Source organism: Aquarana catesbeiana, linkage group LG02, assembly GCF_042186555.1.
Source record: "Aquarana catesbeiana isolate 2022-GZ linkage group LG02, ASM4218655v1, whole genome shotgun sequence".
Lineage (NCBI taxonomy): Eukaryota > Metazoa > Chordata > Amphibia > Anura > Ranidae > Aquarana > Aquarana catesbeiana.
Window position 1 is genome coordinate 219,442,846 of NC_133325.1, and position 22,864 is coordinate 219,465,709.

The 22,864-nt window shown below is 42.5% G+C and overlaps 1 protein-coding gene and 1 pseudogene across 1 annotated transcript in view; one reads left to right on the forward strand and one right to left on the reverse strand.

The window, feature by feature from the left end:
* Positions 1–22,864, reverse strand: part of DIAPH3 (diaphanous related formin 3) — a 1,160,230-nt gene that overhangs the window by 1,004,728 nt on the left and 132,638 nt on the right. Inside the window, exon 3 of the mRNA XM_073614238.1 lies at positions 2,355–2,528. Within this exon, the coding sequence (XP_073470339.1) occupies positions 2,355–2,528 (174 nt within the window). The remainder of the gene's footprint in view (positions 1–2,354; positions 2,529–22,864) is intronic.
* LOC141129785 (selenocysteine insertion sequence-binding protein 2-like pseudogene) lies at positions 15,437–20,905 on the forward strand (annotated as a pseudogene).

Consider the following 22,864-nt stretch of genomic DNA (forward strand, 5'->3'; position numbering starts at 1 on the left):
CGCTAATAATAGCACCTGCAAACCGACCCGAAAGTGCCGTTGCTTGCATTCCAGTGTGAAAGCCCCGGGGGCTTTCACACTGGAGCGATGCGCTGGCAGGACGATAAAAAAAGTCCTGCCAGCAGCATCTTCGGAGCGGTGAAGGAGCGGTGTGTATACCGCTCCTTTACCGCTCCTGCCCATTGAAATCAATAGAACGGCGCGGCTATACCGCCGGCAAAGCGCCTCTGCAGAGGCGCTTTGCGGTGGTATTTAACTCTTTCTCGGCCGCTAGCGGGGGGTAAAACCGCCCCGCTAGCGGCCGCATACCGACGGTAAAACACTGCTAATAATAGCAGCGTTTTACCGCCGACGCCGCCCCCCGCCCCAGTGTGAAAGGGCTCTTAGTGTGTAACTTTCCTCCTTTAGCTGTATACAGCAGGTTTCTGTGTCTGTAATGTCACTCCTTCTCCTGGCTGAATTTCAGAGTTCTCTGACTTCCCGTTTCCTTCCTTTTCCAGTCATCTTCCATGATCCTTTGAGCCTCTGTAGCATCAGGGCAGGCTATGGTCAGTCACTTGTACCAGTTCTGGGCATTGATGTGGGTGAGTCCCAGGGTTACTGTGGGTGTTTCTGAGCCTTCATGTGGGTGGTGAAAGGTGTACATGTGTCATACCTCCTCCTGTGTCTTTTCTGTCTTGCAGCATGGCAAAGAATAATGGCTTACTGCAAGATTACAGAGGAAAAACTATGGAAGGTTATTGGGAAGGCGTTTCCTTCATATGTAAATTAATCACTTCACAGAGAGCAGGGCTCAGACTGAGAGGTGGCACTCTCCCTGTTCACACTGGTGTGCATATTGAACTGGGAAGGATAGAATTCTAATTGTAATCCACTCCAGCCTGTCCAGCAGCAGCACAGCTAGTCTTCAGAACATAGCTGTGTATATAAAGGGGTTTTCTTCTTGAATAATGCTGTGATCTGTGTGGCCGGACTTGGGAGATTTGGACTCCTCCTGTAGGTGTGACTAGGAGGGATTGAATGTTAATTAGGATGTATTGAGTCCCACCCACCATCAGAGCTGTGAAGGAAGTTACATCATTTACAGAGTCTGAAAGACTACAGAGGGGAGTGTTATAGACTCTAGCTGCTGCAGGAAGTTGCTGTGGAAGGGACAGCAGAATGCACTGCACTAATTTTATCTTTTAATATGCATTGGAGGTGTTGTGATCAGCCTATAGTATACAGCTTACATTTTTCTCATACCTAATAACGGTTTGTGCTGATTGTACATTCTGCCGATATGAAATAAAGAAACATGAGACAAAGGGGTCAATTCACTAACGTTTACCACATGTGAGAACGCAGTCACAGGACTCATTTGCATAAATGATCGCATGCGATAAACAAAGTCCAATCCCCCCCCAAAAAAAAAATGATTATGTGGTATTTATTGCAAAATGAAAAATGTGCATGTAAATATTGCTTAAAAACCATGAGGTAAGCTCAGACCAGAGAGTAAGAAAAATGCAATATTTATCACCAGGGTTTTGCAATCACATGCAGTATTTGTGAAAACACAGCATAGGGGGCCTCTGCCGCCCCCCCCCCCCATTAGTTGGTTGCTAAGGAGCGGGCTGGGAAGCTGGCTGCTGCATCCTTGACAATGGATGACTCATCAGGGGCTTCCCACTGACAGGTGAATGTTAAAAAATCCTGACAAGTAAAAATTATGGAAAAAAAAAAAACCAGCGTGGGGTCCCCCCCAAAATCCATGGCAGACCCTTATGCGAGCATGCAGTCCGGCAGGTCAAAAAAGGGGGGGTGAACGCCCGTCCCTCCTGAACCCATACAAGGCCACATGCCATTAACATGGGGGGGTGCATTGGGGCATGGGGTCCTAAAGAAGCACCTTGTTCCCATGTTGATGGGGCTTCATCCCCACAACCCTGGCCAGTGGTTGTGGGGGTCTGCGGGCAGGGGGTTTATTGCATATCGGCATTTATTTTTTGTTTGATGTTCATAATCACCATTTCTTTTTTAGGTTTGATGTTCTTTTGTATTTTGTTGTGGGGTTCCCCTTAAAACCCGTACCAGACCCAACATTTTGTTACTGTCGGCAATGGTATTGCATTGCCGGCAATTTAAATGTCATTTCATTAATTTTTTTTTTCCCTTTAGAAATATCATTTTTTGTGTTATTTCATGTTGAGGGCATGGCTTGGATGAATCGAGCCCAGGTTACTTTTACCCGCTAACCACTCAGGCCGTGCGAGGTGTGCAGCAGCCAGGTTATCTCTTCCTACTTAAATAAACTCAACATGGAAAACAAAAAATAAGAAACTTAGTCACGTCAAAACAAATATATAGCTTACCATCATTTTTTCAAACAGAGCCAGAACTTCTTTATCAGACAGCTGCTTAGGAGGAAAGTCTTCATGCTCAGATGATGTAGACCATTCACCAGGAGTGTTGCAGTTCTTTATGTAGTTTAAATTAGGCCGGTCTTTTCTACTTCCAGGAATACGAATGCTGGCAAATCTGTCCAACTAGAAATAAATTAGGACTGGATCACTTTTTTATAAATAAAAGTCAAACCATATTTGTAGTATAAGAAATTAATCTTTAACTCTCAATGTGTAAAATAAGAAACATCTCTCTGAAGGTTCAGCTCTCAAAAAGTTTAAAACTCAATGCAAACCATCTTTTATGTTTTAGTTTTGGATAGAATAACATTTCTGCTGAGTTTGTTTGCTGTCTGTGACAGGTTTTCCCTTGCTTCCTATCCCTGAGAAACCAGTACAAGATATAAAAAGTGTTTATTACCTGGACAGGAAAGCATGGGCAGCAAAATTTAAGTCCCTCACACTCTACTATAATGTGTTTTTGTTCCCACCAAAGCGATTTCACATCACTTCTGGTCCTGACAGTAAGTGAAGGTATATTTTTTCAATAGGAAGATAAGACAGCAACAAGGCCCCATCCCTTCACCATACGATGAAGAACAAAATTATGTTTTTGGGGTTTTTTTTGTACTCGCTGTGAAATCCCTTTCTCTCATGTTCAGTAATGGAACATAACTGTACAATGTGAAAACCATTATGTCACCAGAGGGAAAAAAAAGCAAAAACAGACAACCACAGACACAGGGAAACCCAAACGAGGGGAAAAGCCAAGGATATCAGATCCAAAAGGATTTTATGTGGAGTACAAAAAAGTCCCACTTTCTTCATCGCTTATTGAGAGACACAGCACAATTGGCCAAAGAGGCATAGTCAGTCTTATTAGGACATGAAATGGCTAAATCCACAATGGGATATCCTCCATAGAATATTGCTGGGTGGAAGAGAAAAAACCTCTTTGATTAAATTAATCATACAAATTTCTTTACAAATGAATGTGAATGTTAAAAGTGTGGCGTGCATTTGTATTCAGCACCCTTTATTCTGATACCCCTAACTAAAATTTAGTGGAACCAATTGCCTTCAGAAGTCACCTAATTAGTAAATAGAGTCCACCTGTGTGTAATTTAATCTCAGTATAATTACAGCTGTTCTGTGAAGCACTCAGAGATTTGTTAGAGAGCCTTAGTGAACAAACAGCATCATAAAAGGCCAAAAAACACACCAGAAAGGTCAGGTTAAAAGTTATGAAGACGTTTAAAGCAGAGTTGGGTTATAAAAAAATATCCAAAGCTTTGAGCATCTCACGGAGGACTGTTCAATCCATCATCCGAAAATGGAAAGAGTATGGCACAACTGCAAACCTACCAAGACATGGCTGTCCACCTAAACTGACAGGCCGGGCAAGGATAGACTTAATCAGAGAAGCAATCAAGAGGCCCATGGTAACTCTGGAGGAGCTACAGAGATCCACAGCTTAGGTGGGAGAATCTGTCCACAGGACAACTATTAGTCGTGCACTCCACAAATCTTGCTTTTTTTGGAAGAGTAGCAAAAAGAGAGCCATTGTTGAAAGAAAGCTGTAAGAAGTCCCGTTTGCGAGATGCCATGTGGGGCAAACATGTGGAAGGTGCTCTGTTCAGATGAGCCCAAAAGCAAAATTCTGTGTGGCAGAAAACTAACACTGCACATCACCCTGAACACATCATCCCCACCGTGAAACATGGTGATGGCAGCATCATATTGTGGGGATACTTTTCTTAAGCAAGGACAGGGAAGCTGGTCACAGTTGATGGGAAGACGAATGGAGCCAAATACAGGGCAATCTTATTAGAAAACCTGTTAGAGTCTGCAAACACATAAGACTGGGGCAGAGGTTCACCTTCCAGCAAGACAACGACCCTAAATATACAGCTAGAGCTACATTGGAATGGTTTAGATTAAAGCATATTCAGGTGTTAGAATAGCCCAAAGTCCAGACCTAAATCCAACTGAGAATCTGTGGCAAGACATGAACATTGCGTGTGACAGACGTTCTCCATCCAATCTGACAGAGCTTGAGCTATTTTGCAAAGAAGAATGGGCAAAAATGTCACTCTCTAGATGTGCAAGGCTGGTAGAGACATACCCAAAAAGACTTGCAGCTGGAATTACAGCGAAAGGTGGTTCTAGCAAAGTATTGATTGAGGGGGGCTGAATACAAATGCACGCCACACTTCACATATTTATTTTAAAAAATTAGGAAAACCATTTATCATTTTCCTTCCACTTCACAATTATGTGCCACTTTGTGTTGGCTTATCACACAAAATCCAAATAAAATAAATTTGTTTTTGGTTGTAACATGACAAAATGTGGAAAATTTCAAGAGGTATGAATACTTTTTCAAAGCACTGTAAATCAGAGTTTTTTGATTTTTATCAAATTTATTATTCATTTTATTTATTTTAATAAAATGCCTTCGGAGTAAAAATCTATCTAAAGTTTTCTATTTAGGATATATTAATAATTTAGTTTATTCAGCATGAAATGGACCTTAGTTATGTAGCATGAGGCTGTATATTCTGCAATATTTACATTTTTGGTAAGCTCATTCAATTCATCCAAGCTCTGCAAGCTGAGATAACGTGCACTGCATTGATGCATTCGCACAATTTCACAGTAACCATGAGATAAAACAAAGTTCAGGAATATTCCTTTATCCCATCGTTTTGCAAATGTACACTACAAACTGTATGATTGAATCGGTTCTGATATTGCTGTTTTATTAACCCAACAGCTTATTATTCTAAATAGGAAAACTTCATTTTGTTTGCAAATATTAAAGATTACAAACTACCAGCAAGTATAAGTCTTTACATTTAAAGAGCACCTTTCATTTCAGATCCATCACGGCAGCGCCTGTTAGTGGCCATCCACTCACTTGCTGCTGCCACGTCCCTCACCTTGTTGTGTCACTGCCGCATCACCAGCCGTCCCGTTAAAGTGAATGGGACTGTTGGTGAGTCAGCAGCGGGTCAGAGGAGGAGCCGCTGCGGGACAGAGATGACAATTGCTCTTTAAAAATTATGATTTAAATCGACTTGATATAAATCAAGCCTTTTTACTCGTGATTTAAATCATGACTTAAATCCTGATTTAAATCAAATCCACCTGCTGGATTTTAAACAGTATAGGCCACTTATTAATATTTTACAAAGCTATACCTTCAAAAGGGACCGGCCTGAAGTGATCTAGCAGGACTTAACTTTCTGACTAAAGTTCCATTTGGAGTTATGTCTGCAGGCTGCGACTCCTCATGTACCAATACAGAGAAAACAATTAGCAGCACCAAGTGAGAGGTATCCAGAACCTTTACGGGGGAGACAGCTGAATCTCTGTGCAAGACGCAGGGGAAGCAATTGGTGTCTCAGCACTTGCAAGAAGCATGCAGCACAACACAAATGAATCACAACCAACACAAAGCATGCACTACAGTTTTAAAATGCCTCAGCAGGCACATGACAAAGTTAAACTTCTGTCTTGAAGCTCAAATGGATTGTCCGTAACACAATTACAATTGCCCCACAAGAGGCAATAAGCACATAAAAGACAGTTTTTTTTTCTCTCTGGCAGATATACCTCTAAAGGGGTCTTCAGGAACAGGCTTCTAGTTGCAACCAACAATTATTTTCATAATCGATTAGTTGGCCGATTATTGTTTTGATTAAATTGGATAAAAACCTCAAAAAAAGTGTGGTGTATAATTTAGTTATTCTGTAAAGTTTAAAAAAAATAACTTTATTCTTGAATATCTATAGGCAGTGGTGAAGATAAATAACCAGCTATATGGCTAGGGAACAAAATATCAAATATATACAGTGTTATGCCCCGTACACACGGTCGGATTTTCCGATGGAAAATGTCCGATCGGAACGTGTTGTCGGAAATTCCGACCGTGTGTGGGCTCCATCGGACATTTTCCATCGGATTTTCCGACACACAAAGTTTGAGAGCAGGAGATAAAATTTTCCGACAACAAAATCCGATCGTATCAATTCCGACCGTGTGTGGCCTGTTTCGACGCACAAAGTGCCACGCATGCTCTGAAGAAATTTCGACACGGAACAGCTCGGTCTGGTAAAATTAGCGTTCGCAATGGATACAGCACTTTCGTCACGCTGCAATATTAAAAATGGTTTAATACAGCGCACTCTCTTCTTCTTTATAATGTGAAAAGAATTAAGTCGTTTTTCTGCTCATATTCACACAGACTTCTCACAAACTTCTTTCTTTACTATTTTTCGGGATTCCCTCAATATATTTTGATTTGGCACATTTGACAACATTTTTTTTTTTTTTTTTTGTTGTTTTTTAAGTCCGATTATTTATTTTTTGGTTTGTCTTTTTATCAAGGCTTATTTTTTGTTTTTGTGATTTTTATTTGTACTGTGGAAAATTTTTGTGTGTGTTTTTTGTGTCAAGTTACCACAACACAATTGATATGTTGTTCTATTTAATCTGTAGAAGATTGTTTGGTGTTGTTGTCCCTTGTTAATTTCACATTTTATGTTAGAAATGTACCTGAATCGTCACCAACAAACTGTCCTTTTTGGATGAAAACACACATAGGAGAGGATAATTTTCCAAAAAATTACTTTTATTAAGGGCTCACAACTAAACAAAGAGGGAGGCAATGCTGGAGAAACTGCAGAAATGGGTGAAGCCTTGGACCCCCAGGGCAGACATCAACTATTTTCAAGCAAAATTGGTGGCCTGAGGAGTCCATATCTAAGGGAGTGCAGTCCGGTCCAGAAGTCCCAGAGATCCGGAAAGCAGCAGATGACATCTGTGTCCCCAGGCTGTGGTCATACAAGAGACTGCAGCTTCTGTCAGACCAGACTGAACCCAGGGCCATCACTCTCTGGTCTTCCTTCCACGCGGTGGACTTTATAAAGAAGGTCCTCACACAGCTTGCGTTGACCCTCCTGCATGCCCTGCAGTTTTGTGGCAGCCATGCAGGCAAAGGCCTCTTCAGGAGTGGGTAAGGCTCTGAGGGACGCAGAAGCCTCCTCAATGAGCCTGAGCGCAGAATCCTGAATGGGAGGACAGAATCCTGCCTGCGATTCAGTCAGGCTGCGACTGGTCCCAGGCTTCTCCTGGCTGACACTTAGCCCCGCCTCCTCCTGGCTGCCACTAACCCCCGTCTCCTCCTGACTGCCACATTCCACAACCTCCTCCTGGCTAAGGTCTTCCTGTGTATGAAAAAGGGACATAGTTTTAGTTTTTTATTCATCAATCACACACAACTGTCACCTCCTGACTGTTGCAAATTAAATGTTAACAAATATAACAGACTATCATTCTGAGCCCAGCAGTTTTCTTTCTTGTCCCAATTTTGGGTGCCCATTACTGTCTATTGATATGTCAAACACTTTTTTCAATCAGCAATTAGTGATCAATAATAACATCTAGTAAAGATCATTTCTGTAGAAGAATGCTATACCTGACTCCAGCTGGGCTCCTCCACTTCTTCCTGGCTGGAAGGCCCAGGTTGGACATCGGAAGTCTCAGCTGGGGTGGAACGAAGAGTGGAAGGAAGAGTGGAGAGGGATTCCCTGACTTCAGTGTGGTCTGACAGAAATCGCAGTCTCTTGTAGTACCACAGCCTGGGGACATAAACGTCATCTGCTGCAGCTCCGGACCTCTGGGAATCTGTGACCTTCTTGCGCTACCTAAGATAAGTGCTCCTCAGGCCACCAATTTTGGTTTTTAAATAGGGGATGGTTGCTGTGGGGACCACCGGCTTCACCAACTCCAGCAGTGTCTCCAGCGCTGCCTGCCTCTTTTGTTTATTATTATAATGGGGGTGTCTCACCTGCCACAGACAGGGCAGCTCCCTGTATTTGTCTATGAACAGGGGGGGGGAAATTGTGGTCATTGAAGCCATCCATTTTCTCTGCAAGACACAACACAAGACAAACCCTAAGGTCAGGCCAAACTCTCCTAATCTTGTTACAATATAGGCTTCAATTTCGAAGCAGTATAGGCCCAAGTTTAGATCTTACCTTCGTTATCACGATCGGCGCTTTCGATGCTCCTTCCTCCACTCACAGATCGTTCGTAATACGCACGCGTGTTACGCTTTATACACACTGCGCATGCGTGTAACTCCGCCCACCCCTGACGTTCTTTCTAGTCTATTCCCCGCCCTTTTCGTTCGGCGCAGTGGGGGAAGAGCACATGGCGGAGACACAGCAGGTGCGTGCTAATTATAGCAACGAGGAGGAGGGGGAGGAAAGCCCGGAGCCTGAAATGTCTGGATCCAGAAGGAGATTTAAGGCCTCAAATATGTCCTTTGGGGAGATGTTGGAGATGGTGGACATCCTGAAAAGGGACGACTATGAGGGGAAGTATGGGCCTTACCCCAACCACAATGTCAGAAAGGCCAAGATCATGGCGAAAGTGGTCAAGAGTCTGCACCAGAAATTTGGGGTACGACGATCGAAAGATCAGCTCAGGAAACGGTGGTCGGACCTCAAATTACGAGAACATGAGCAGTACAGAAAGATCCGGAGAGTGCTGCAAAAAAGTAAGTAGTTGTCCTGTGTTCCTATTATTCTTTATGTTTATTACGTTCGTGCTGCTCCATGTGCTTTTCTTACAAGTCTACATTTTTACATGGCAAATTTCATGTTCATGGGTACATTATTCGTTCGTATCAAACATTTTTCTTTCGGACTATAAAACACCATTGTTTAGGCCATATGCATTTGGCCACAATTTTTACGCCCTACTTGTCATAAACTATTTTGGTTGTGTAGATGGCTTTGTTACTAGAATTAAATGCAAAATAGATTCTGTGTAAGGAGAGGACACTCAGCAGCTGGAGCACTAGTGTGGGACACAAGAACACCATTTTTATTTGGGGGCCACACAGGTGCTCCAGTGTATACTATAGGGGGGGGGGGGGGCTACATCTGTGAAGCTTGTAACAAACAGGTAAAGTATTGAAGCTTGACAAAGGACACTGAAAATGCCACATTTTGGAACTCTGCCAAAATAGACAATTGTACCCCCCTTCCAAGCAATGTTTTCTAATTATAGTTCTGCCATCAAATCACTGTGTGCTAAGTATAGCATTTTTTTTGGACATAGGGGATAAAAGACTCGGAGGACACCCCTCATCCGAGGAGAACACAGACCCCCCACCTCTGGAAGAAGGTGAAATCCCACCAACCCAAGAAGTGCAGGAGGAGGAAGAAGATGTGGTGGAAATTGTCACAACAGGTGAGTGTCTGCGACCACAGGCTCAGGTAAGAGATGTACGACGGCAGATTTTTTATACCTTTTTTTTTGGTTTCTCTCTTTTTAGGTGATCGTGATGTTGTGGCTCCAGATCCTTTCACATCAGAAAGTGCCCAGATCCTGATCGGGGAGATCATGGGGTCTAATTTAGAATTGGAAAAACTCAATAAAAACATCAATGATGTTATTCAAAAAAATAAAAACATCATTGATGTTTTTGGGCGAATTTAAAACCCCTCCCAATCCCTTTGTTTATTAGTGTGCTCCAATGTTCAAAATGTTTGAAAGATTTGTCGAAAAGCCAAATTTGGAGGATGCACACAGTGTGCCAACATGTGCTATCTGCCATCACGGGAGATCAATGGACGCGTTTTGGGGGTGCAACCCCTTCCTCAATAATAACGTAGCTGAGAGGTAGGGGTTGCTCTCCCAAAACACGTCCCTTGATCCCCCGTGATGGCAGCTAGCACATGTTGACATTGGGAAATTTGTGTGCATCTTCCAAATTTGGCTTTTCCTGGGGTGACTTCACCCCATCTGAACGCAATATCAAACACAGTTCCTAAATACTCATGTCTGATATTGCCTTCAAGTTCTACCAAATGTGAACTTTGTAAGTTCAAGATTTGTGTCTTTCTTGTTGGTTTTACACATGCCTGTTTTAGCTTAAATGGACATTTATCTGTTTGATAATGCCACCCCAAAAATTGTTATACCACAAACATGTTGTTTTGTTAGAAAAAACTTTTCTAAATGCACATGTGATTGTGCAGGTATTAAAGAGATTGTTAATGAAGAATGTGTGGATTATTGTGTCAACGCTAAAATACTTTGTTGGTGATGTCATTGCTGTTTTCTGTGAAAATGGGGGTTATTTCCTAAGGGCAAATCCTCTTGCACTACAAGTGCAGTTTCAGTGCACTTGTAGTGCAAAGTGTCTTTGCCTTTAGTAAATAACACCCAACAGTGCTTTGTATAAGGTTACACAATCACGCCATTTTCTGGACTCAACACATTTCTGTCACGGTCAGCTAAAACAAACACAAGCAGTAAACGTCCACAAACATTTTCTTTTTTTTGCTTTTTTATTTGATAAAGGCTTCACAAATTTGCTGGCATATTGATGGCCCCCCCTACCCGCAAAGAACTCCAGGTATCGTAACCGGACATCAGGGGCACTCAGGGAGGGCAAGCCAGGACGGCCACTTTCAAGCACCGTCAGTGTTGTTTCAGGGATCACTCAGGCCCAACTGAGCCAGCATAGTTGGCTGAATGTTTCCATAAAAAGTTATGGAGAATACAGCACGCCAGGATTATATGATTAAGTTTATACCCTGCCATATGGATAGGTGTCAGAAATAGGCGGAACCGGCTGGCCAGGATTCCAAATGTGTTCTCCACCACTCTTCGGGCTCTGGCCAGCCGGTAATTAAAAACCCTCTGTTCCGGGGTGAAGGTCCTCATCGGGAATGGCCACATAAGATGGTCCCCCAGCGCAAACGCTTCATCAGCAACAAACACGAATGGGAGTCCTTCCACATTGTCCTCTGGAGCTGCCAAGTCCAAGCTGCTATTCTGGAGACGCCTGTAGAACTCCGTTTGGGCGATGACTCCACCATCGGACATCCGGCCATTCTTCCCCACGTCCACATACAAGAAGTCGTAATTACCCGACACCACCGCCAACATCACAATACTATTGAACCCCTTATAGTTGAAATAGTACGACCCCGAGCTGGGTGGTGGGATGATGTGGACGTGTTTCCCATCAATTGCCCCTCCGCAGTTAGGAAAGTATCACCGCTGGGCAAAGTGGGAGGCCACAGTCTGCCATTCCTGTGGCGTGGAAGGAAACTGTTGAGGAAAAAAAATAAGCATTAATATTTTTGCTCAGGAACATGGCAAGCAGATTAGGCACAAACATTCTGGGGCAACCTCCAGATAGCATTTATTAAGGGGAATTTAACAACACCAAAGTATAAGGTACACCTAGCAAATATGTATGAAGGACCGACAAAATTAATTAAATAAAAATCCAGCATGCATGAGGACAAAGGGGACATTCACAGCATATTCCAATCATGGTAATTAGGGAATGAGGAAAGAAATACAATATATTATCAAACATTAAATACAATAAAATGTGATATTAAAGGATAAAAAACTTACCTTCATATACTCCTTCTGCAGGACCTGTATGATGGTAGAACAGGTCTCTGGGATAATGATACCCAGAGCCTGGGGGGAGATGCCTGTCGAGAACTTCAAGTCCTGCAGACTTCTCCCTGTCGCCAAATACCGCAGGGTAGCGACGAGCCTCTGCTCTGCAGTGATGGCTTGCCTCATGCAGGTATCCTGCCTGCTAATATAAGGGGTCAGCGAAGCCAACAGACGGTGAAATACGGGGTCCGTCATCCTGAGAAAGTTCCTGAAATCATCAGGATTATTCTCACGGATCTCACGGAGCAAAGGCATATGACAGAACTGGTCACGCTGAAGCAACCAATTCTTGGTCCTTGAACTCCTCCCCACCCTGTTCATGGACTGGACTTGTGTCAAGGTCAGGACCCCAACACCAAGCCCCCGCACAGCACGAACTCTACGAGGAGTACGCATACGCAACATGGCTAGAAAACGGTCGGCTGCTCAGAACGAAGTAACAGAACACACTTAAGAACAGCAAGGCCTGTGAAGAGGGACCTGAAAAACAGTAACGAACGCACAAGAACACAATGACTAAGTGACGCGGAACTTGCTTGCATGCACTGAAGACCAGATACAAACCCACAAGCACAAACTGAACGTCAGAAAACGATCTGAAAACCATGAGTCTGAAAAAGCGTGAATCGTCTCTCACCAAACTTTTACTAACAGGAGATTAGCAAAAGGAGCCCAAAGGGTGCCGTGCTTGGTTCTGAACTGGCCTTTTCTAGTCTCGTCGTAGGTGCTTGACGTCACCGCGTTGTTGGCGATCGGAAATTCCGACAACTTTGTGCGACCGTGTGTACGCAAAACAAGTTTGAGCCAACATCCGTCGGAAAAAATCCTAGGATTTTGTTGTCGGAATGTCCGAACAAAGTCCGACCGTGTGTACGGGGCATTAGAGTTTGAATCTGGTACATATCAGACTCAGAACAAAATTTTTAATTTAAAGAAGAGAAAAAAAAAATAATTCAAAAGATCTAAAACACTGTTTTGCACATTTTCAGACAGGACTGTAATATATACAGACAGACAGGACTGTAATGCGTGAGCATGTACTGAGCTGTATGTGTGCTGCACTGTGTATACCGACATGTATGAATGGTGTACTGTGCTGTACGTGTGCTGCACTGTGTATACCGACATGTATGAATGGTGTACTGAGCTGTATGTGTGCTGCACTTTGTATACCGACATGTATGAATGGTGTACTGTGCTGTATGTGTGCTGCACTGTGTATACCGACATGTATGAATGGTGTACTATGCTGTATATGTGCTGCACTGTGAATACCGACATGTATGAGTGGTGTAATAAAATCAAATAAATAATTGTGTATGCGCTAGGAAAATAAAATAATACGTGATAAAAAATAAATAAAATACAATAGAAATATAATAACAAATAAATGCAATATTATAAAATCTATAAATCTCAGTAATAAAATATTCAATCTTAGATGCTATAAGCAATAATCAGTGCCAATCTCCTGTAAGAAAAATGAATAAAATACATAACTAAATATATAAATCAACATGCAACATGTGGAAAGTCCAAGTGCTAATTGTATAATAATGAAGTGTCCAACAACTCAATTCAAATCGATACATAAAAAATAGATATAAAGTGCAAAAATAGTGTCCAAATAAGTAGGCATTCCTCATGCTCTTCCTATATGATGTGCAAACAACGGCATGCTTCAGTGCCCTCCAGTGACCCCCAATCGCTCATGCGCTCACCTCTGAGCGTGTGACACAGTGGTTAAACAGTGTCTAAACATGCATTGGAGCCACTCCTGGGCTCCAATAAGGTCTGCTGGTAATGATCTCCACCTCTCTCAGATAAACATCAATGGTAACATGTATAGGAAAGAAGGAGAAATGTGTAGGTGCGTGAGTGCACCATCCTATCCAGAGTGTAGTATACAGGAATACAGGTATATAGGTAGATAACTCGTATGGCGTGCGGTGCAGTGTGTAATCCTCTGCTTGTCTGTGCTGACAGCTCCGTCCTGCCCCTCCCCTACGCGTCTTCGGCACAGGGATCACGTGCCTTCATCTGGGGGATCTATGTACGAGTGGTGTACTGTGCTGTATGTGTGCTGCACTGTGTATACCAACATGTATGAATGGTGTACTGTGCTGTACGTGTGCTGCACTGTGTATACCGACATGTATGAATGGTGTACTGTGCTGTATGTGTGCTGCACTGTGTATACTGACATGTATGAATGGTGTACTGAGCTGTATGTGTGCTGTACTGTATTTTCTGATATGTAAACAAGCCAATAATGATTACCTATAGATACTGTAAAAATCTCCTAAACGTGCACCATTTAGGTGAGATTTACAGTAGATGCAGCCGGTGACATCACCGGCGCTTGCGCTCTGAATGAACGGCCACCCGGGCTGTTTCTTCAGAGTCCTGTGACGTAAATGGCGGCCCTCACACGCATGTCTGAGAGTGACGTCATCGCAGCTCTGGTCACTCACAAAGCCAGAGTCTGCGAACCCGGAAGGAAGACCAGGTGAAGATGGGAGCGCCTTCTACTGTGACAGCGCGCTGCTGGAAGGCTTCGTTTTCAGGTAAGTTTCACATAATGTGCTAATATGCAATGCATACTAGCACATTATGACATTGCCTTTCAGGTTTAAAAAAAAAAAACGCCCAGCGGTTTACTACTGCTTTAAGAAACAATTTCACACAAAACGTAGTGCTTGGTCCTCTTCCCACTCTCATACCTGAACCTTTATTATCCCTTTAGGTATACACTTTGTAGCATACAGTTAGATTACTCTGCATATATAATGCTAGCGCCAATGTTTGGTAGAATTGAGAATATTTACGATAAACATCTGTGTGTCTACTTTAGGTTTTATTCTTTTTTCCCCTAGTTTGTATTTGGTATATAAACAAATAAAACATCTGTAAAGAGAAAAGCAGACATGATGTTGTGCAAAAAAAAGAAGTTCAAGGCTGAAGGACAACAGTAACCTTAAGAAACACAAAGAAAGTTCCTTGCAGTAGAGTCGTCAGCTCAGAATTCCTCACAGCCAATGAAAGGACTACAAGAAAGACTACCTTCTCAATATCAGAAGAGAATTCATGTCCTACGCTCTGCTCTGCCTCTGGAGATCTTGACTATGATAACACTGCCCTGCCACTTGATCATTATTCACAACCTTAATGTATGAGTAATGTTGTCCCCCTTTCCCTCTTTATCAAGACTGTACATATTATTTTTTCTGGAGTCTCTCCTGATATGGTTTATGCCTCAGACCTCTCACCCTAGGACAGGATCACCACGTGAAAAGGAAGCAAAACGAAAAAGGTAACAAATGCAGCCATCACACCACAAAATGCTTTAACCTCAAGTGGGCGGTTTTATAACATCTCTTAAAAACAGACACCTTAAAAGAAAAAAGTTAAAGCTCAACTCTGCTCTGTTGTAAAAATTCATCTTGCAGTGTCCCCTTCATTATGTCTAAGGGGAATGGAATAAGAAAACATACTCATTTCCCCATCCGCCGGTACTTCCTCCATTCCCTGTGAGATATCAAGGTACAATGCAGGATCAGGGTGATTTTGTAGAGGCCATGATTGGCCTGCTGTCTGGGAAGCCTGTTGGAGCAAGGCGTAAGGCATATAATGCTGCTTACTCCTTTGCCCCTGCACATGAAGAGCATTAACCCTTGAAGGGTTGTGTGTTTGTGTGTGTAAGAGGGGATGGAGGGGCTTTACTGAAAGGTGAATTTTTATAGCTGACTGTAGATCCGCTCTAAAGTATAACTAAGTTATAAAGTATAACTAACTTTTTTAAGTTTGGATAGAGCGGAGAGGAATTAGAACACCTGTCAGATTCTCATTGCTGCCTGTAGTCCCATTAGGGAGACCATCCTCTCTATTTGTCATGTTTACCATTATCATTGAAACTGAAAGAAAATCCCAGATTTTGAGTTGTCCCCAGAAAAGTAATAGTGTATCAAAAGAAGGGGCGAGAACAGGGTGGTGGGACTTTAAATGAAGCATATGATGACGATAAAGTACAAATGGTGAAGTAATTGGAAGGATTTTTAATAATTGTCATGAGGTACAGTCAAATATAGAACATGTAAAATATACAATACATAGCATTTATAGCATAATAATGTAAAACATAAAATGTTACAAGCTCATTGTCACATTGTATAATAGGCTATAACTTCCAAAATTTCACCAAGAAAGGTAAGGGTAGAAGTTGGTAATACATAGTAATCCTTGCACGGCCTATGACCACAAGATCCAAACCAGAAAGGGTAAAGAGGGTAAACATAATATCATGGGTACTAATTGGTAATCAAAACGTGTGGCAGCTCAACGCGTTTCGTGACTAGGCGGTCACTCGTCAGGAGCAAGCACATGATGAATCTGGGGGTAAGAGGGTTGGTTCAATTTAATAGGTTGTAAACATATATAAAATAGCGGGGTAAAACCCCCTATCTAAATGCCAATAGACTCACTAGGTTCGTATGGTGGCGGTGTGGTGCCGTGAAGCAAAGCCATCCGGAATGGCACTCCCACCCGGGAGCCGCGGCGGACATCTCCCCCGGAGCGCCCCCCGAGGCGACAACCATGGCAGGCAAAGGAACAAGGCAACCTGGACGAAAGAATGGGTGAAGGGGTGGGGCAATTAGTACCGGGGGAAAAAAGTGTGAGGAAGAGGGTGAAAGACCCAATTGGGGAGTGAAGTAATAGTGGTAATCTTCCAATGGGGACACTAATTCTGGTGACCTAAGGAGCCCCAAGGAATTCCCTTAAAGGAAGGAAGGATTTCCTCTCACTTCCTGTTTGGTTATGGGACAGGAAGTGAAGGGAAATCCCCACAATGTACACTGATCGCAGGAAAAAAAAAAATCTTACGGGGTTACAACCCTCTCTTGTTATATCCAAAATGAAAAAAAGAAAAATGTTTGAATATAGTTCTACTTGGACACAAGTTTAAAACCATATCGCTCAGCTAGAGCTGCATTTTGATTCTGGCCAAAATAAGAATCACGCTTTTTTTGCTTAGAATAAAGATCACGATTCTCGTGGCGTAACATCTTTCACATTATACAAAAAAATTGGACTAACTTAATGGTTTAGTTTTTTATTTTTCTGGGTTTTTTTTGTTTTTTAATTAATTAAAGTTTGTTTTTTTTTCCAAAAAAAATTGCGTTTGAAAGACCGCTGCGCAAATACAGCAAGACATAAAATATCGCAACAATCGCAATTTTATTCTCTAGGGTCTCTGCTAAAAAAAATATATAATGTTTGGGGGTTCCAAGTCATTGGATTTTAATTCATAAGCAACAAATGGCAGAAAAAGGTTTAGTCTTTAAGTGGTTAAACTGACTTAATTTACAGACCAGAGTTCATCCCTTTGATCTAAATAACTAATTTGTTACAATGTTTCTCCTTATCTTTACCCAAGCTAAACATGGTATGTTGCTAGGTTTTTTTTTTTTGGGTGGGGGGGTTTGACAGCTGTCAGCTGTGAGCAAAGAACTCTCTGCACTCAATTGGGAAAATGCAGTGCTAAGATCACGAGGGGATAGGCTGACTCGCTGTCATCTCTCCCAGCTCCACCCAGGCCCGCAGCCCCTTCATTCTACTATGATATGTGGTGGGCGGACAGCTCGGGTGGGGTGAGCTCAGAGGCTGAGCAGAAGGGAGAACAACATGGCCAGGGAGAGGAGCCAACACCAGGAAGGATGGATGGGGCCGCCGCTCCCCTTACTGACTAGAGGACGGAGAAGAGAGCAGGAGGGGGGATCTCTGCACACCTAGGCTCGGACACCGTGGACCTGTACACTATGTGGAAAACTATCTGCTTAAGTTGAGCGATTCATCCCTCAGAAGAAAGGGACCGAAGCCCTTACAATTCCAATGTCTCTATCGGGCAATGGTGGAAGCGTCGGTGGACTTGAATCCACACCTATTCCAAGTTATCTTATAACCTGTTACTCATTTGTTCAAGAGAACCAGTCGAATAGGCAAATTCCATTGTATATTCATGAAATAAGATGGCCACAGTCAAACTCAAATCCTCCTGGGCCTTATCTTGCATATCCTATTGTACCTGCTCAGCCACCTGTATCAACAGAATACATGTACTACCAGCTAATGCCTGCACCTTGTGCTCAAGTCATGGTATTTTACCATCCAATTCCTACTACTTACACCACACCTCTTCAGGCAACCAATGCCGTCAATGCAATCTCTGTCAACTGCAATGACTGGACAAACCAACAAATTCCGATCACTGTTTTATCGAACCAGTGAAGCAGAAATACCTCCAGACCGCCACTTATCCAAAAACCTCCACAGCAAGGGGTGCCACAGATTAAATGCAAGAGGCCTCCAATGAAGAGTGTGGTGGTACAAAAAGAAACCTGTTCATCAGGCCCAGACAACTGGTCCAAAATTGTCCTCTTAGAGGATGCTTGTCAGCAAAAGGATTTTACAAATGCAATGGCCAACAAATTACTGTCTGAAAGAATGGGTGCCGTACAGTGGAAAACAAAAGTGAGACGTCGGCGGTCTTCTCATCCTGCAGCAGAGTCCTCCAGTGAGCAAGCCGATATTGACAGTGACAGCGGATACTGCAGCCCAAAGCACTACCAGGCAGCTGCTATGTGTTCTAGGCATGCAGAATGTACTGCTTCAGCTGTCAGTATTGCAGAACCAACCGTTTGCACAGCTGGAAGTTGGGCCAGTGTTGCCTCCCAAGCTACTCAGAAGAAGCCTTGGAATGAGAAAAGTCAGGTTAGCTGTAGAGGATGAACACAGGCTGAACTCAGAAATAATGCACAGCTTGGGTATCATATGAGAAGGCAGAGCACGTCATCAGAAAGGAGACAGAATATTCAAAGGAAGCAAGACAGTATAGCTGGGACCACAGCGCAATTAAACAGACCTGACCAGAGTCATGAACAGCTGTACTTTGAGGATGAAGATGAATTTCCAGAATAGAACAGCAGCAATGGGAGTTCTAGAAATGAGAGCACACAGCCAAAGATGAACACAAAAGTGTTGGATGGTTTACCTGAAAATTCTCCACTTAATATTGTTCAGACCCTGATCCCTATCACAACATCTGTACCAAAATGAGCCAAGAGTCAGAAGAAGAAAGCACTTGCTTCTGCATTGGCCACTGCCCAGGAGTATTCAGAGATTAGCATGGAGCAGAAAAAAACTCCAGGAAGCCCTATCTAAGGCATCTGGAAAGAAGCGCAAGACTCCAGTACAACTAGACCTTGGAGATATGTTGGCAGAACTGGAGAGGCAGCAACAAGCAATGAAGGCTCGTCAGATAAACACCAGACCTTTATTCTACCTTGTTGGCAATGCAGTCCCTTTTCACACCAAAGAACACAAACAGGAATCTGTTTACAAAGGCCTAGACTTTAATGGTTTCTCCAAATCCTTTGGACTCCACTGCTCCGAGGATCAAAAGAGGAAAAGAGAAAGAAGTTCCAAAATTAAAACGTCCAACTGCACTGAAAAAGATTATTCTAAAAGAGAGAAAGGAAAAGAAAGGAAGTATAACTGTGGATCAAAGTGTTTTGGATTCAGATGAACAAAAGGATATTCCTTTAAGCTTTACTGCTGATCAGTCAGAAGAGCCAGCATCTCAAGAAGATGCAGGTATCAGTGCGCCAAGTTACACCTCTCTCACCAGCAAGTCAGAACTCCCCCTACTGTATGACCCCTGTATCACAGGGCTCTCCAGCAAGTTCTGGGATTGGGAGCCACATGGCTTCCTCAGCCATCACCAAAATCCACAGCAAGAGGTTTACAGAGTATTTCAATCAGGTACTAAGGAGATCGACAAATGTGTAACTGTGTTACTGCAAGAACTGGTCAGTTTTCAAGAGAGAGTGTACCAAAAAGACCCAGTGAAAGCCAAGTTGAAGAGAGGATTAGTTATGGGTTTACAAGAAGTAACCAAGCACATGAAATTTAACAAGATCAATTGTGTTATTAATTTTCCCAAACTGAGAAAATTCAGTCAAAAGGTGGATTGGATGAGGCCCTCTATAATGTCATAGCTATGGCCAGAGAGCAAGACATATACTTTGTTTTTGCTCTAGGAAAGAAAGCACTGGGTTGCTGTGTGAACAAATTGGTTGGTGTTGTTGGCATTTTCAGCTACTCTGGGGCAGAGAACTTATTTAATAACCTAGTGTCACTGACGGAAGAGGCCAGAAAGGCATACAAAGATATGGTGTCCTCAATGGAGCAGGAACAGGCTGAGGAGGTTTTAAAGAATGTTAAAAAAGTTCCTCACTACATGGGTCACTCTCGTAACCCCTTTGCAGCCAGTGTAATTTCATTCTGCAACGTCATCTCTGAGCCGATATCAGAAGTTAAGAAGAAGGATTATGAAACAAATTGGAGACGTACGGTAGAAACATCTGATGGACATGAAGCACCAAAAATGAAGACTGCTCTGTGAGGACCATGGACTCAGAACAAACCATTAACATCCTATCTGATAGTAAAGCCAGCATACACAAACACCACTGACCACTCCTGCTGTTACTACCTCAGGCAGTAAGCCTGGCAAGTTGACTCCAGTAGAAAAAGATGAGGTGAAACCAGAGGACAACCTGGAATGGGCATTCCAGCAGAGTACCAAAACCGGATCATGGGATGGAAGTGGCAGAGACGTCCTCAGCGCCTCCATGACAAGTACAACGAGCACTCTGGTACCAGAAATGCTGGAGGAAGATGATGATGAGGAAGAAGAAGAGTATCACCAGGAACTTATTTAAGTAAGCAGAATAGAGTCCTGGGTTTCAGAGACCCAAAGGACTATGGAGACACTTTAGCTTGTGAATAGCCCTGAAGAGGATAATATAGAGCAGAGTGAAGATGACAATGATGATGCAGAGCCCTCTGAACATGTAGACCCAGTTGTTGAATGCAAGGAACGGACAGTGAAAAAGATCCCCAGGAATGGATCACACCCACCAAGTGCTGGGAGGGCCTTATAAAAGAGAGCTCTAATTCAAGTTTTAGTTTGAAAAAAAAAAAAAAAATCAGTGAGCACAACAAACTTAGGAATTGGTCTTTCTACAGAATTGCTGGGAGAATTGCATTCATTCCCATACTTGTTTCATCTCATTGTTTAAATGTCTAATCTATATTTAATTCCATGTACTGTAAATAATGTTATTTGTTATTGTGTTGTTGCTTTTTCTTTACTTCAGCACTAGGGGGCACAGGAAGGAATGTTTTTTTGTCAGAATGTGCACTTTAGTGTGCATGTATACACGCACTTAGAGACACAAAACAAGTTTTCTGCAGTTCATTGTTGGTGTAAATTTAACAGGGATAAAATATGACCACATGCTTAAAAGAGAACTACATTTAAACTGCAAAATAGTTTGTCAAAACTACAAAATAGTTAATATAATTGAGTACATTATGTTCACCAGAATTCTGCTAGGCACTGCAAGGGCTAGTGTAGCGAATTGGCTCGTTTCATACACTCCACATACTAGTAAAAGTGGATACTTTGAGAAAAGGTTGAGAAATTCTCACCCCCACTTCCCCTTTGTAACTGGAGTAAGCTCCAAGAAGCACCAGAAGGCCATGTTGGTTAGGCAGTGCTCAGAAGTGTTGTTTTCTTCTATATATAGATTTTAGGTACTCTAACCCAATATCCTATTCTATCCTATTTATTATTAAAGTTAAGTGGGACTTTCACATTAGGGATTCTGTCTCGGGAACAGTAAAATCCCACCCTCGCCACAGCCATTGGTCTTTTCCATTGTATCTAAACCCCCAAACTCACCCATTGGTCTTTTCCTTTGTATCCTACCTCCAGCACACCCAATGGTATTTTCCTTTGTATCCCACCCCCAGCACACCCAATGGCCTTTTCATTTTTTTATCTAAACCCCCAAACTCACCCATTGGTTTTTTTCCTTTGTATCTCGCCCCCCCACCGCACCAATTGGTCTTTTCCTTGTATCTCACCCTTGCGCACATGCAAATCTCACTTTCCAGCATCCTTGACACCAATGAAATGGCCCCTCCAGTACACAGAGCTGTATTTCCTATATATAATCCTATTGTCCTGTACACAGTATAAAAAGAGAAAACTACTGCATGTTTCTTGCACCCATTAATATTTGCAGCGTCAGTATACTGTCATCTTCCTGTCTGCTTATCTCACTGTACACTCCCCTTTTTCAGTTCCCATTTGTAGAAGCACATCTCCTGCTCCCTATCAGTACTGTACTGGCAGCACTGAAACCTTCCTGCACACAAACAACTTTATACTTTCATGACTAAAGCAGCACTTCCCTCTGTCTGCGCTTCTTTTTAGTGTTGCCTCTGCCTTTACATTCTCCTTGGCAATGTTGTATTCTTCTCCTTTATGTCTGCTACTCAATCCTTTTCTTGTTATCCTATACAATCACTGTTGTACACAGACATTGGTGTAAGGCTGTAAGCCACTCACATGGACAGCACACATCAAATAAAGTACACACACATATAAATATAAATAAGTAAAAGTGCAAAGTAACGATGCCTAGAACCAAAGGAGATGCAGAAAATAGAGTGGACACTGAGCTTTGTGACTCGTAAGATAATTTTAGATTTGTGAAGACTACATATCCCATGGTACCTTGCCTGCAAGCAGTGATTCCTGTACTGACTCTGCTTCCTAAAACTCCTCCTCTCGGGTCAGAAGGCAGGCTCTGTGAAATGTGTGATTGCAAGCAAGTAAATATGTGAGGTTCTTCACAAAGTAAGTTTATAAAGCTCAAGATCATTCATAGTAATAGGAGTGGGCTATAAATAAGTGAAATACAATGTGGAAATGACTATACGATTTTGCATTTTGACCATAGATATAATTTAATACTTTTATAAGGTAAGATATGTAGCTTAGTTTGGGGGTAAGGTTGTCACGCTGTTCACTCTACTGTCAGCAGTGTTTGGAAAAATACAAGGTA